This window comes from Strix uralensis, chromosome 2 (genome assembly GCF_047716275.1).
Source record: "Strix uralensis isolate ZFMK-TIS-50842 chromosome 2, bStrUra1, whole genome shotgun sequence".
In the NCBI taxonomy this organism is placed as follows: Eukaryota; Metazoa; Chordata; class Aves; order Strigiformes; family Strigidae; genus Strix; species Strix uralensis.
The window spans coordinates 118951710-118964818 of record NC_133973.1 but is presented as its reverse complement, the minus strand read 5'-3'; the positions used below and the strand labels follow the sequence as shown (position 1 = coordinate 118964818).

The window sequence follows — 13109 nt, the reverse complement described above, 5'->3', positions numbered from 1 at the left end:
TGTTTAGATCTGATTTTATTCCCATAGCCATTGAGCCACCGCATCAAGAAATCCTGTTTGGTGGCCACTTCTCAAAGCAGCCAAGTCTCACTGAGCAGTATTCAAACTTCTAAACATTAGGCACATCATTGCTAATGAAGATCCGTTTTCTCTAGCCTCTTCCAGAACAGGTAAACGTTAAGTACACAACTACTGACCTTGGGTGAAGAATCTTTCATGTCAGTTAAAAGTGGAATGTAATCTTAAGTGTGAGGATTCAAATGGAGGAGTCTTTTGTGGGCATTAGCCTTCTTGCAAAAAGAGAAAGGAAATCCCCTCTCCTGCTCCTTTTATAGGCTACTAGTGATATGTGTACATAAGTGACAACAATTCTTCCCGTGCTCAGGACCAATTCTGCTGCCAAGCTTGTGCAGTAACTCCTGTTCAAAGTAGACAAGCTCAGATACTCTGGAAAGTGTTTGCTTAAGCTGTACATGTGCTGAATGAATTATATAGTATATTATCTAAAGATTTTGATCTACCACTTTTTAGTAATTCAAGTAATTTTAGGAATTTTCTTTAACAAATAGATCAAAGATGCGTTTTCAGTAGAGATATAAAACCATTTCTGTTTATTTCCAAGATTTAGCTCATGTCCTCTGTTAAGAGTAATAGGTCAATCTGGTCATTTCAGCCTTCCCATCTTCACTCAGTTTTATCTGTTTTGATGCCTTATTCTCATTTTTCTTCTAAGTCCTCCCCTGGATCATCTTGACTTGAAATATTATCTGTATTTACCCTGCCTCTGTCTACCCTAAAAAAAACCCCCAACCACTTCATTTTTCTGTCTTGTCTTAATCTCTTTTACAGCATTGCCTTAATATATCTGTTATAAAACCATTCTTATGAATTATTTATCCTTACTTTAATACTAGTTAAGAGATGTTTCTTTTCAAATGTTCAAGTCTTTACATATTGCTTTTTTACTTTTTAAATTCACAGAAGTCCACTCAGCTTCTCTTTTTTTTTTTCCTCTGAAAAAGCATTTAACATACTTAAGATGCATCCTTACCTAATTACAGAGTCAGTTCTGTTGTACCCTGGGATGGAAGAGGCCTTTTCTCCTGGAGATCCCAGAATCTGAAGTGTTGTATTGATATCAACCTCAGCTGAATGTTTTATGGAATATTCCATTACTTCTGGAGGTATTAGCGGAGTCTCTCCCTGAGTATCATTAGCCAAGAGGTAGCCTTACATTAAAAAAGAAAGAGTGATCACAACTTTCTACCCTAGGTTAACTTATAGCTATTTGATTAGAGAATCCATTGGCTTAACTGCAGACATCACACCAGAATCAACTGTTTGTACAAACCCTGACTAACACTGTTTAAATATGTGTAAGTTAACTTTAGAATCCTTAAAGGCATTCCGCAGAGAAAAACCTAAAGAAACCACCAAATTAAAAAGAGAGATAAGCTTTGCTTCATGTAAAAGTACTACAGTCAATTCAACTATTGAGGTGGAAAAAAACCTCAAATCAACATTTTGTTGTCACTTTCTTCTTCTTCTGTTATGTGATTTAAGAAGTCTTTATTTTACAGCTTCCCCACCAATTCCATCTTATTTGAGACTTCTGTTCTGCTAACATTTCAAGTCTGCCAGAGGCTTTCACACACCAAGTAAATGTGCTATAATAGTTTTCCTTGCATAGCAGCTGCAGATCAGTGGAAACATGGATTTTATACGATACTCTGGTGTCCAGATAATTAATATTAATTTCAGCTCTAGTCATAGTTTTCAATGTCTGATCTCATAACCACATGCGAGCTACAAACTTCATCCCACATTGATACAAAAATATTATAATCACATTCATGTCAGCATCTGAGTGACTAAAACATCGGATGTTCAAAGAGATCCCACAAAATATTTCATGAAGTATACATTTCTCCTAACAAAGTACAGACACTTAGTTGTTATTATGTTTTGCAAACAGATGTAAGATAGTTCCATCTAAAAATCAAAACCAAAAAAGGTTCTAAATTCAAGTTCCCTGAAACACAACAAAATGCCAGGACGCGGATCATCGGCATTGAGAGATTCTGGAACTTACTTGATTCTTTGCCACCACTGAGTAATACCGTTATCCTGATCTCATGTGGATTTCCTTACAAAGTCGTGTGTCCCCAGACAACACAACTGATATCATGAACAGACTAATTTCTTGAATGGGTTGACTGATAACACATCTCAAAAAAAATCTGTAACAAAATTAGTTGTGGGAATTTCCAAGTGACATTACCTTATGCAAAGATTTCATCAACCTTTTAAAGATAACATTCATGTTACTCAAGGCAGATGAAAGTAAAACAAAGACTTTGTGAGTAGTGTATGTAAGATGAAAGCATCTTAAGGGATAAAATTTATAGTCAATTAAGAGTAGTTGATATACAGGAATTTCTTTTTCCTAAGGTGATCCAGCTGCAATAAGAATACCAGAATAGGTGTCATTTAAAGCTGTTCACTAACCTGTGACTAAAATAAGCCAATGAATATCCTCATACAGGTCATCAAGCACTTTATTGTCAATTGAGCCTGATGCTGGTGAGGCAAGTAACTGCTGCTGATGTCTCTGCAACTGACCATGGAGCCTTGTAACTCGGTCTTCTAATAAACTGTGGACAAATAACAATAACATAACTTCGCTGTTTTTAATTTTTTTTGGCAAAGTCAGGCTTTTCATATGTGATGGCTTTATTGATTTGCATTCATGACTGGGTTTTTTGTACCTTGTAAGAAGAGGTATACAGTGTTCTGCAGCAATTCTCCCCAGCATGCCAACGCTGGCCAACTGGTCACAGAACTGGTCTCTGTCATCTTCCTGCAGTTCACTTATTTCTTCTTCTTCCCGAGAGGCCACACCATTGGCAGTCTTTGGTTATTTCAACAAAATTAGAAGTAACTAGTTAGCGTTATATTTGTAAATTTTATCATCAACACAATTTTCTACATTATTTTGGCTTTTTCTTTCAAGGTGTTTTGCAGAGACAAACAACAGACTTGTACTAAATTAGACACAGAAGAGTTAAACAAGGAGTAAACATGGCTTCACATTGTTTTAAAACTGGCACTTCACAGACTCATTAGCAAAATGCCACATTCGGTTAATCGTATATATTTGCTACAATTTCCAGTAGTGCTCTCAAGTCAAAAGATTCACTGTGAAAAGTGTTAGGGGTAAGAGTTATGAAAATTGATACATGTTATTAATAGGTTAAGCACAAGCTGGACAATAGCAAAACAGCTTCTTCACACCACAGGGTATATAGATCAGCTCTGTTGAGCATCCTCTGCTAGAAGTATGGTAAAAGGTACCGAATGACTTCGGCTCACAGAGATGGTCTGCAAACCCAGTGGTCAAAAGATTGCTGAAGTATATTTACATTTCAAATCACATATACAGCAGACCAAGAACCATTTTAAATACTGGAACTTCATGCTTTACCCTATTCATTAATCAAATATATTGTTCTCAGTTGTCTGAGATCTTACATAAATCACATAAGTAGTATTTTTCATGATTAAATGAAAATCATCTTTCATTAAAGATTTTCCATAACCCACTGTTCGAGGGGAAAAAGTTTTAAAAAGTAAATGCTATAGCCTCAGGAAAACATTAGACTTATTACTAGTCATCATCATCTCAGTTTTATTTGTTGCTGATGCAGAAGTTACACTATTTGATTTCTCAGAGTTTATCTTGGCTGCATTATAAATCTTAAATAATAATTAGACCTTACTCTTGAAGATATGAACCATGATATATAGAAACTAAGTATTGATGTTTTTAAAGATCTCTAAAGAATCATTAAATTCACACAATTAACAAAGTAAAATACAAGTGACAGAGAAAGCTATCAGTCTGCTTTGTTTCTGTAAAGGCTCTGGAAAACTGAATCCATACACAACTCCTTATCCAAAGTGCTTTTAACCCATCTTTTCTTTATGTAACCCTGCAAATCACTCTTTTGGCAACTTCAAAGTTGCAGCTGTTTACTGAAGGGTGAGCCTCTGCTCTCAGAGACTGAAAGTTCCTGTTACTGCTTTGATATTGAACAAGAAGCATTCTAAAATGCCAGCTGTGGCTTTTAAAAGGTTACCCGTGGGATAAATGACTTATCTCACAGAATGACATGAATTAACCTGTGTATACAAGTTATGTCAAGACCGCCTGATATGAATTCAAAGTTCTCTTGTGAAATATTTCTCTCTGTTTTGGCACTGTTATTACCATCTGTTACATACTGCGATAGCAGAATTAAGTTTTATGTGGTGCTTTTCAGAATTAGGTATCTTGGAGACCGTTGCACAGCATCAAATTAAAGAGAGGCTTTATACAGTTATTGAATTGAATCTATGCAATAATTAAGTCATCCAACATCTACTTCCAACTTTCTGTATGAGAATCTATTTTATTAAGATCCAGACTCCTGGCAAAAAGATTAATCTGCTTTCTTTCTCAATGGCTCAAGAGATGCTTGAGGTACTTCTAGGTTTTCTCTAGAACAATCACCTCAAAAATTCAATTGGAATTCATTTTATCCAAAAGAACCACACAATATTGCAAGTTTCTTCTAATTGGAGCATAGTCGTTCTACATTTTTTTCAGATATTTATGCATGTCAATTATACTTCAAAAGTATACTTTGAAGATAATGTATAGAAGGTAACAACTGTATAAAAGGCTTCCCATTTCATTGGGGAATTTAACTAGGACCCTAGTTCAGAGAAGGATGGTCAGAATTTTAGTCATTGCATCTGTGCGAAGAACAGTAAGATGCATGTTGTTTTCCTTTATTTCTTTGTATTCCTTTATTTCTTCTTCAGAATGAGAGACTGGAAAATGACCACTCAGTAACAAATGCAGCAAATTTTTCATTTCCGAGGTCACAAATACTAATTCTATGCTAGCTATAGTAATACAGTTAGTAAACTCTAGCTGTAGTAGTATAGCTAGTATGAGCTACATAGTATAGTACACACCAAAAGACACAGGCTAGTTACTATATATCATCATTAAGAACTACTACAATGAGGGCTTACCAAATTCCTTGTACCATCAGGAGCAGCTAGATGGCACTGAATGTAGGAATTAAAGACCTGAACAGCATGTTGGGTAAAGAAACCTTTATGGAAATGTTTGTCATCTTGTACCAAAGTAAGCCAAGATTCCAGCAACTTATCATATGCTTCCATATATACCATGTCATCTTTGTCAAGCTGTAAGAGATGAAACAAACAAAACAAAAATCTTATTCCTAAACCAGAGGAACATCCTTATATTATTATTTAACAAATGTTCTTCTAATGTTGAAGCAGTTAAAAAAAAAAAAATCACAAAACCTATCTAAGGATAGTCAAGAAAATATCAGAATGAACTGAAGCAACACATCGAAAAGGTCAGTGCAGCTTTCACACTTGCTAGGCTTTAAAAAAAACTGTCAAAGTGTTTCGCTATTTCTCTTTATCTGATGTTCAAAACCAAAACAGGCTTAAATTAAGCCTTTAATGAATAATTACCTAAATACAGAAGCTACTGAGATTTTACCCCAAAGATGCCAAGCATCTCAGCTCTTATTAGTAACAACAAAAAACTGAGTCATTTCTTTTCAGATAGACAAATGTAGAACACATGCATATAGATTTCTATGTATTCCACTATTTCTGAAATAGAGAGAGAAAAGATAACTATTCTCTGCTCCAGAGGAAATAACTGTAAGATTGCATGTGTTCAAGAGATCTTACTACAGGTAGCCAGTTTTGATGATGATATGCAATTTCTCATTCTATGAGCAAAAAAAAATATGCAGAATTCCACATAAGCCTGTACCCCCAATTACTTGGTGCATTTTAACTGATGCTTCATGTTTTTAGTTATTCATATATGTTTCTACATAGTACATAAGTTGCAAAAGGAATTAACGTATCTGAAGAACGAAGTCCTGGGTTACAGGCAAACTAAAGAACCAAATACCAAAGAGGCCCTTTCTTTTTAAAAGTATTTTTAGCGTACCTAAAAACTTCTTTATTTGATGCAAAAATTGAACATTAGTAAATATATCCAACTACAAATAACTTAAGTCTGACTGTACGGATAAACATGCTGCTAAAGCAGGACATTTCTCTAAGAAGCTTTCTCAAGTTTTAACCAACAGGATCACTCACAGAAGTTACTTTGAGATAGCAGACCTTAGTAAAATGAATCCTTGATGAAATAAAGAGATATTAAGGCCTTAATCATGCTCCAGACAGAAGAATTCCTGACTTTCAGTGAAGTTACAAACACGGCTGGATGAACAGGCAAGGAAAAGAAAACATTGGCTGGATGACTGATTAAGAGGGAAAACTGATACCACATTGGAAGCATTTCAAGATAGCTTCACAGCATCATTTTATAACTGCAAAGTGGTCATATTTACAGAAGTTAAAATATGAGACACACTGATGCAAGTGTGAAAACAAAAGCTGAAGATGACAAGGAGAGAGGCAAAATTGTATTCAACACTAGCACAAGCCACAAATTTAGGATGGACACCACAACATGTCTTTTTAAAACTAGAAGGCTAAAGGACAAATAAATTCATAGACATTCAATCCTGAAATATTCTGACATATGTGTGCAATACATTTACATAATTTATAAGATTCCAGAGCATAAATGAATAAACAGAAAAAATTCATTTATTTGAGAAGGTAATACAGAAGTTAATGCCATGAAAAAGATGCTTTTAACATTTTATGGTATCCTCATATGGAAGCTAGGATTAATAAGTGCCTCCATAAAGCACGTGCCCAAATAGTAGAAAGAGTTTATCCATATTGGAAAAAATTTAGTCACAAAGGAACCTTATTAGAAATTCCCACATTTTATATTAGCTACAGCTGGGCTACCAAAGATGTCATACTCATACAGGTAAATTAAGTGAAATGCTGTAGACTGGGGAGCTGAATCGTTCTGATGGAGGCAACAGAAGCAACGGCAGAGCCCAGTTCAGAACTCAGATCTTCAGGAGAGGCAAGATACAACCAGTATCAAAGCAAAGATGCTTAATTTCTCTTGTATGGGAAACGGAAAGAAAATCGGTACTTCTTCCTTCACAGTCTGCTGACCCTTTGAAGAAAGAACACTTCTAAAATTTGTCGAGTAGCTACAAGCTGGAAAGAGTTGGAAGCACAACAGAAAGGACCAAATTCAGAATGATCTCTCCCATCACATGATATTTTTAAGTATCATGAAACAGGAACAGTGCATTAAGAGTCATTCTGAGAAGAAGCCTTTGCTGTAATTTTTATTTCTATTTGACTTTTCATCCAACATCCTGTTCGTACTCTTTACTAATTCAGAGGGACTATTTGATTTCTATTTCTGCATAAGCACTAAGTGTTGAGCAAGGTGATGCACAGCTGTGGAAAAGCACCTTCTCTCAGACCCAGTCCTATTAAAGGAAGAGATTACTGGTCCAACTTGCACCATAAAGTAATGCCCAGCATTGCTGAAAGTTATTGCCCTCCACCAGTGTAGCTGTTCAGGCAAATGTTTTCAGCTTCCTTCAGTCAATCTCCCCAACCCCAACAGGCAGGTAAATGTAAAACAGCATTTGAACATGATGGGATTGTGGGGTTTTCCCGGTTGAAAAAATCAGTATTAGCTGCTTTGAAGCAGTTTGCATATTATGGTTCAGGACCTCCCAATTTTGACAGTTTCCATAGCAGGTCTTATTCTGTGTGCCTGACAGGGTTTCTGCAATATTCACAAGACCTTCTGCTGGCATATGAAGTGGCAGAAATATGGGGAAAACAGCTTTTCCGACCAGCAAAGCTTAAGGAGTACGCCTGCCTGCATTCTGCTGCACTTCAGATTTCTGAAGAGTTCCAGAAATATTATCTGAGGACTCTGAGCCCAATACATGCAGGATTTTATCTATCAACAGCTCTTAATTACAGACAGCACATGAGCTCACACAAGATGTCACCACAAGCAGTCTAAGCAAGAAGCTCAGGGAACACATTAACTGACTGGGACATTCTTAAGCCAAAAGATTGTTTTCAGGGATGCAAAGTAGTATTTCAACAGACACAGCACACAGTATCATCACGCCATCTGGATTAAGTCAACAATAACTTAAAAGTCTCGGTAGCATGGCTTACTGCTGACACACTGTTAAGGTATAAGAATTATTTTTTTGAAGGCCCATCAGCACAGAATTCCAAATCATCCTGGAAATCAGAGAAAGAGCATGAAGTTGAGATATCTGTAAGAGCTATGACAGAATGGAAGGGGTGACAGTGTAATGTTTTGCTTTCCACAGAATGATTTAAAGATTCAAGGACAGTGAGAAAATTCTCTATTAAAACAAACAAATCTTGCATTCTCTCTGATGTTGGTGAATCTCAGAACATTTACGTTTAATACTGAAAATACTTTCTTCAGCAAAAACTATGGGATCATATAAGTGTAGGCGGCCACAGTTTACCAGGCATAACTGACCAGTCATTTCCAAAACAAACTTTGTACCAGATAGTGGTACAAGCTACCAGAAGCTTTTGTCGAGAGATGGAAGTGTTTTGAATGGCATTATGTTGAGCACTGTTTTCATTAAACATGGTTGCATATTCTAGCTCTCAAGTAACAAGAGGCTAACTGAGGAAACAATATCCCTTTAGTCCCTTTAATTTAAATTATAGGGGCCTGTGGTTTTGCTGAATTTTTTCTGTAAAGGCTTCAGATGCATGTCTAAATGTGTTGGTGAGCACCAGAACTTATGTTCAATCTTCTACTAGAAAATCTCAAAAGCAAGGCAAGTTTTGACCAGTCAGGTTTAGAAAGTAGCTGTATTTTAGATTCTAAATTTAATCACCAATTTTTTGATTAAGACATGAACACACTGGAAAGTTTAAGTGAGCACTGGGCCAAATGTAATGCATTTTAACCTTAAAGTACAGACATGATCTGCAATGAATGCTAATTAACACACCTGTGATCTCTAGTAAAGAAACATGTCCATCAGCTGTATAATTATAGGTAATTATTGTATAATTATTTTCAAAGGCAGGTAATTAAACCCAGTCAATAAAGCAAAACTGGTAAAAATTCATACTTTTTAATGATGATGGGGAAATATTGGCTAATATCTTGATAGTCTCATTTTAAATCAATAGCTACTGCACATAAACAGATCAAATGCAAGATTATTCGCCTTAATTCTTGTGGGCTTTCTTCCTTAAACTAGGTCTCCTTAGAAGTTTTTTTTTAATGCAATTTTTAGAAGCAGATGACTTAGACTATCCCAACTGCTCTTTAATGTTACAACCGAAGTTTGAAAGAAGGAAACAAACAGAAAAAACCCTCTGAATTCCTGTGCTAGATTTGTACACAGAATTACCATTTGAACTGCGTCAGCAATGAAGGGATGATTTGAACAGCTTAGAAATATGGGGTTAACAACAGATCTTAACAGCTACATTCACTTAAAACAGAACTCTTGACAGCAGTTAAGTTTCAGTCTGTCCATATGCTCATGTAGTCATTTTAAGCTTTCAGGACTGTAGCTCATTCATTATCTACAACAGTTTTCAAAGAAGTTCTACAAGAGCAAGCCAGCCATATTTAAAGACTTTAATATGTTTAAATGAATCAATTCTTTTTAAAATGAAAATATGAGACAAGTGCTTTAAATCCAAGCAAAGTCTGAAAGATGCATACAGTGTGCAATTATGTTCGTTATGTTGTTTGAAACAAAATCTTCTCAGATGTGATTTCAGAAATATCTAGAAGAAAACCACTGAATCCACAACAGTTATTAATAAAACAGCCAAATTCTCATGTCCCTCATGCTTATCACAAATAGAGAAACAAAAAACAACAATTTGAGAGTGATACTTACCACTTCTTCCAAGGCAGCACTTCTTCCAAAAGAACAAGTGAGGTGTGCAAGGCAGTTAACAAATGAAGAGAAAAGTTCATTTGGAATGGCCGTTAAAATATTGCGAGGAAATACGGTTATCAGGTTGCTGATAATACTGGAAATTCCCACTGCTTCAGAGTCTTCTATTTCAATTCTACAGATAGAAATAGCAGTTAGTTTTTTGCCTTTAAGAAAAATGCTAAAAGTGAATTGATTTTGTTGATACATTTTCAATCAATAAACCTATTTCATATTACTTAAGCACCAGCTGCTTTCAACCGCCTTTTCTTAATTTCAGTAATCCAACACTAAACACAAATTATATCCAGAAATAAGCAAGCCATACCAGTTCGCCACACAGATACGCTATACTCCGAACTAAAGATTAAAAGATGCCATCTAAATTTAGAGAGCAGGCATACATACCCATTGATAGTATTCAGTAATCCCTCAATGAAGTGTGCCAGGTAATCAACTTGTGAACCTTCATCAGGAAAGACTGGCCCGTGCAAAGATGCCAGCTGTGCCAGACACTGTAATGAATCTTGGGCCATATCTGTATCTTCTCTGATTTTTCGATGTACCTTTCAGGAAGTGAGATAGTTAATAATACGTGGAAAATAGGGTGTTCTTACAACAGTCACATGGCTCTCAATCCAAAAGAGCACACACCAAAAAAAGCTTACTATAACTTCCATTCAGTCTGAAATGCAAGGGTTTCTACAACTCTCTAAACCACAGTAAATGTCAAGATTGTGACTCAGCTCACAAAATCGCACGGCTTGAATTAACTCACTGAAACTAATATTTAGTTAAGTCTCACCTACATGTTGAAAATTGAACTGTCTACTGAATGTTATGTCTTAAAGAGAGAAACAGATGCCAGCCAGTCAGACATACTGCTCCTTCTAAAAACAGCAATAATGACAGTCATCTCTATTATGCTAACTATGCCTAGGCTACAGAGTCTTGCTAAAGTTAGTCAACAAGTTCAATCAAGATTATATAGATGCTTCTTTAGCAGAGGTAAACACTGAAGACATATACTAAAATGAATGCATCACTTCCTCGGCACACCCTTACATTATACAAGGCCAACAGTAACCTTCCTGCATTTCTGTGAACTGTTATGTCATTACTTCTGCTGGTGAGACTTTCTAGATTCAAATCTTAATATTTCAGTTATCATATCCTCACATACTTATTTTAATTGTCAAGTATGGATTTAAAGAATTTTCTTAGGCTCATGCCTCCTGTTTTTCCACATAAGATTTACTGAATGAATAAATACAGGGTAGCTTTTTCACCCAGAAGCAAATTTAAATAATTTCAGCAATATTATACATGAAAGTACAGTTAAAACACTAACCATTTCTCTGCGGCATTATAGTTGCAACTTCACCCAACTCCTAACTAGTTGGATTAGCTGCACAGTTAATCTCTGAAAGATCAAGCTAGCAGGAGAAACAAACTCTGCAACAGAAATACCCCTCCTAATATACATCCCACACTAGGCTGAGATTAGAACTGAAGGTTCTCTTTAATGTGGTAGTCCTGCCAATTTCTGCAAGGTTATTAAAATTTCTCAGATCAGATAAATGAATATAAATTACTATCATTCACTTACATTACTTCAAATAGCAAACTAATACTACAAGCCTCAACCATTGCAAATCAGGAATCTAAAACCAAAACTGACAGCATACTGCCCTGGCTAGCATTCATTCAAAAATAATCAAATACAGGCGAGTTTTGATTACTATTAATTAAAATGCAAATGTATTAAACCAATTCTGCATGTTATTAAAACCATTATTTTTATAATGAATAAGCAATTGCAAAGCAACCAAAGAAACAGATATCTAGCTCTGACAACTTCATACTATTAAACCAGGAAGGGTTAACATGTAAGCCAAAAAGTTATTTGCATGTGGAGGTTCACAGCTGACAGTAGCAACTGTCTGGATAGTCTAGACAGCTGTTCAGATTGTGTATAGCTGCTAAGAGTTCTGCCAGCGATTTTTTCACCTTTTCAAAACTGCTGGAACAGATAAACTTGCAGTAAAAAAAAATTTTTTTAAAAATCTAATTTATCAAAAAACCCCATAAAGTAAGGTCATGGATCCAAACACATATCGGACAACTCTCAAACAGCACTGAAGAGTTACATTTACTTTGTCTAATAACAACTTTGTCCAAGTTTTGAGCACATTATTTCTCTCCTTTGCAAAAACGAAAATAGCCTGAGAATGCGGAATTCTCATGTCCCAAGGGATGTACCGTAAGATAAAACAGCACAATAAACGAATTTATAAGCCAATGTATGTTGCTGCTGCAGTAACTCCTAGCTGAGCAACTACAAACTTCTTTCTACAACTGTTGAGAGAAAACAATACTGGTTTTATCCAGTTTTGATACAATGGGGTTTTTAAGTTACAGAAATAAAGTATTACATTCTCCTCTCCCAACTCTACCTCTTCCCCATTCCTCCTAGCTTAATCTATTTTAACTTGTTTGGATTTACTTTGTGCTGAGGAAAGAGATGCATAATTCTGTATGCTGAAACTGGCTAGAAAACTGCAACTACATTACTTATTTTCAGCTGTTCCATTGAGCAAGTGCTTTATGATCAGCAAACACACACTGTTCATCTGATCTTTTTAGAAAGACGTTACACCTTATCTGAAAGATACACTCTACTACTGCTCATCGTGCTTGGTTTTCTTTGACAAGTACATGCCCAGAAGTATTAAATGTATAAAAGTTTAGATAACTACACAACATACAACTTCTTGTTTTGTTAATGATCATTAATTCAAAGCAATTTATAGGCAAAATACATATTTGGTAACCTAGGAAAAAAACAATTCTTCTGTTTGCTTTGATAAGCAAGCTGAAGTTAACAGAATCAGTCCTACCTGATGCAAAAGGAAGAGTCCAACAATACAGTTTTAGAACAGGAAGGAGCTGCTTTCCCTGTGGTCTGGACTATGAAAGTTGAAGAAAGAAACTTACTGTAAAGAAAAGCTCCATAACTCTGCTGTCCAGGAGGGTCTCACGCCAGGATTCTGTTGGCTTTAGCATCACATTTTGTGAGGATTCAAACATAGCTATATAATGTCTGCCCAGTTATCTGGTGTCAAGGTCAACAATAACATTCCTACT

At 35.7% G+C, this 13109-nt stretch overlaps 1 protein-coding gene across 8 annotated transcripts in view; it reads right to left on the bottom strand.

Annotated features, from left to right (window-relative positions):
* The window catches only part of XPO4 (exportin 4), an 86035-nt gene that overhangs the window by 22214 nt on the left and 50712 nt on the right, over positions 1-13109 (bottom strand). For all 8 annotated transcript variants that reach the window (XR_012627709.1, XM_074860061.1, XM_074860068.1 and 5 more), the window contains 7 exons: positions 12960-13072; positions 10371-10528; positions 9924-10098; positions 5083-5259; positions 2769-2911; positions 2509-2654; positions 1052-1229 (listed from right to left, as the gene is read on the bottom strand). Coding sequence is in view for 7 of the 8 variants with exons in the window: in XM_074860061.1 (XP_074716162.1) it covers positions 1052-1229; positions 2509-2654; positions 2769-2911; positions 5083-5259; positions 9924-10098; positions 10371-10528; positions 12960-13072 (1090 nt within the window). In the remaining variant the exon portion in view is untranslated. The remainder of the gene's footprint in view (positions 1-1051; positions 1230-2508; positions 2655-2768; positions 2912-5082; positions 5260-9923; positions 10099-10370; positions 10529-12959; positions 13073-13109) is intronic.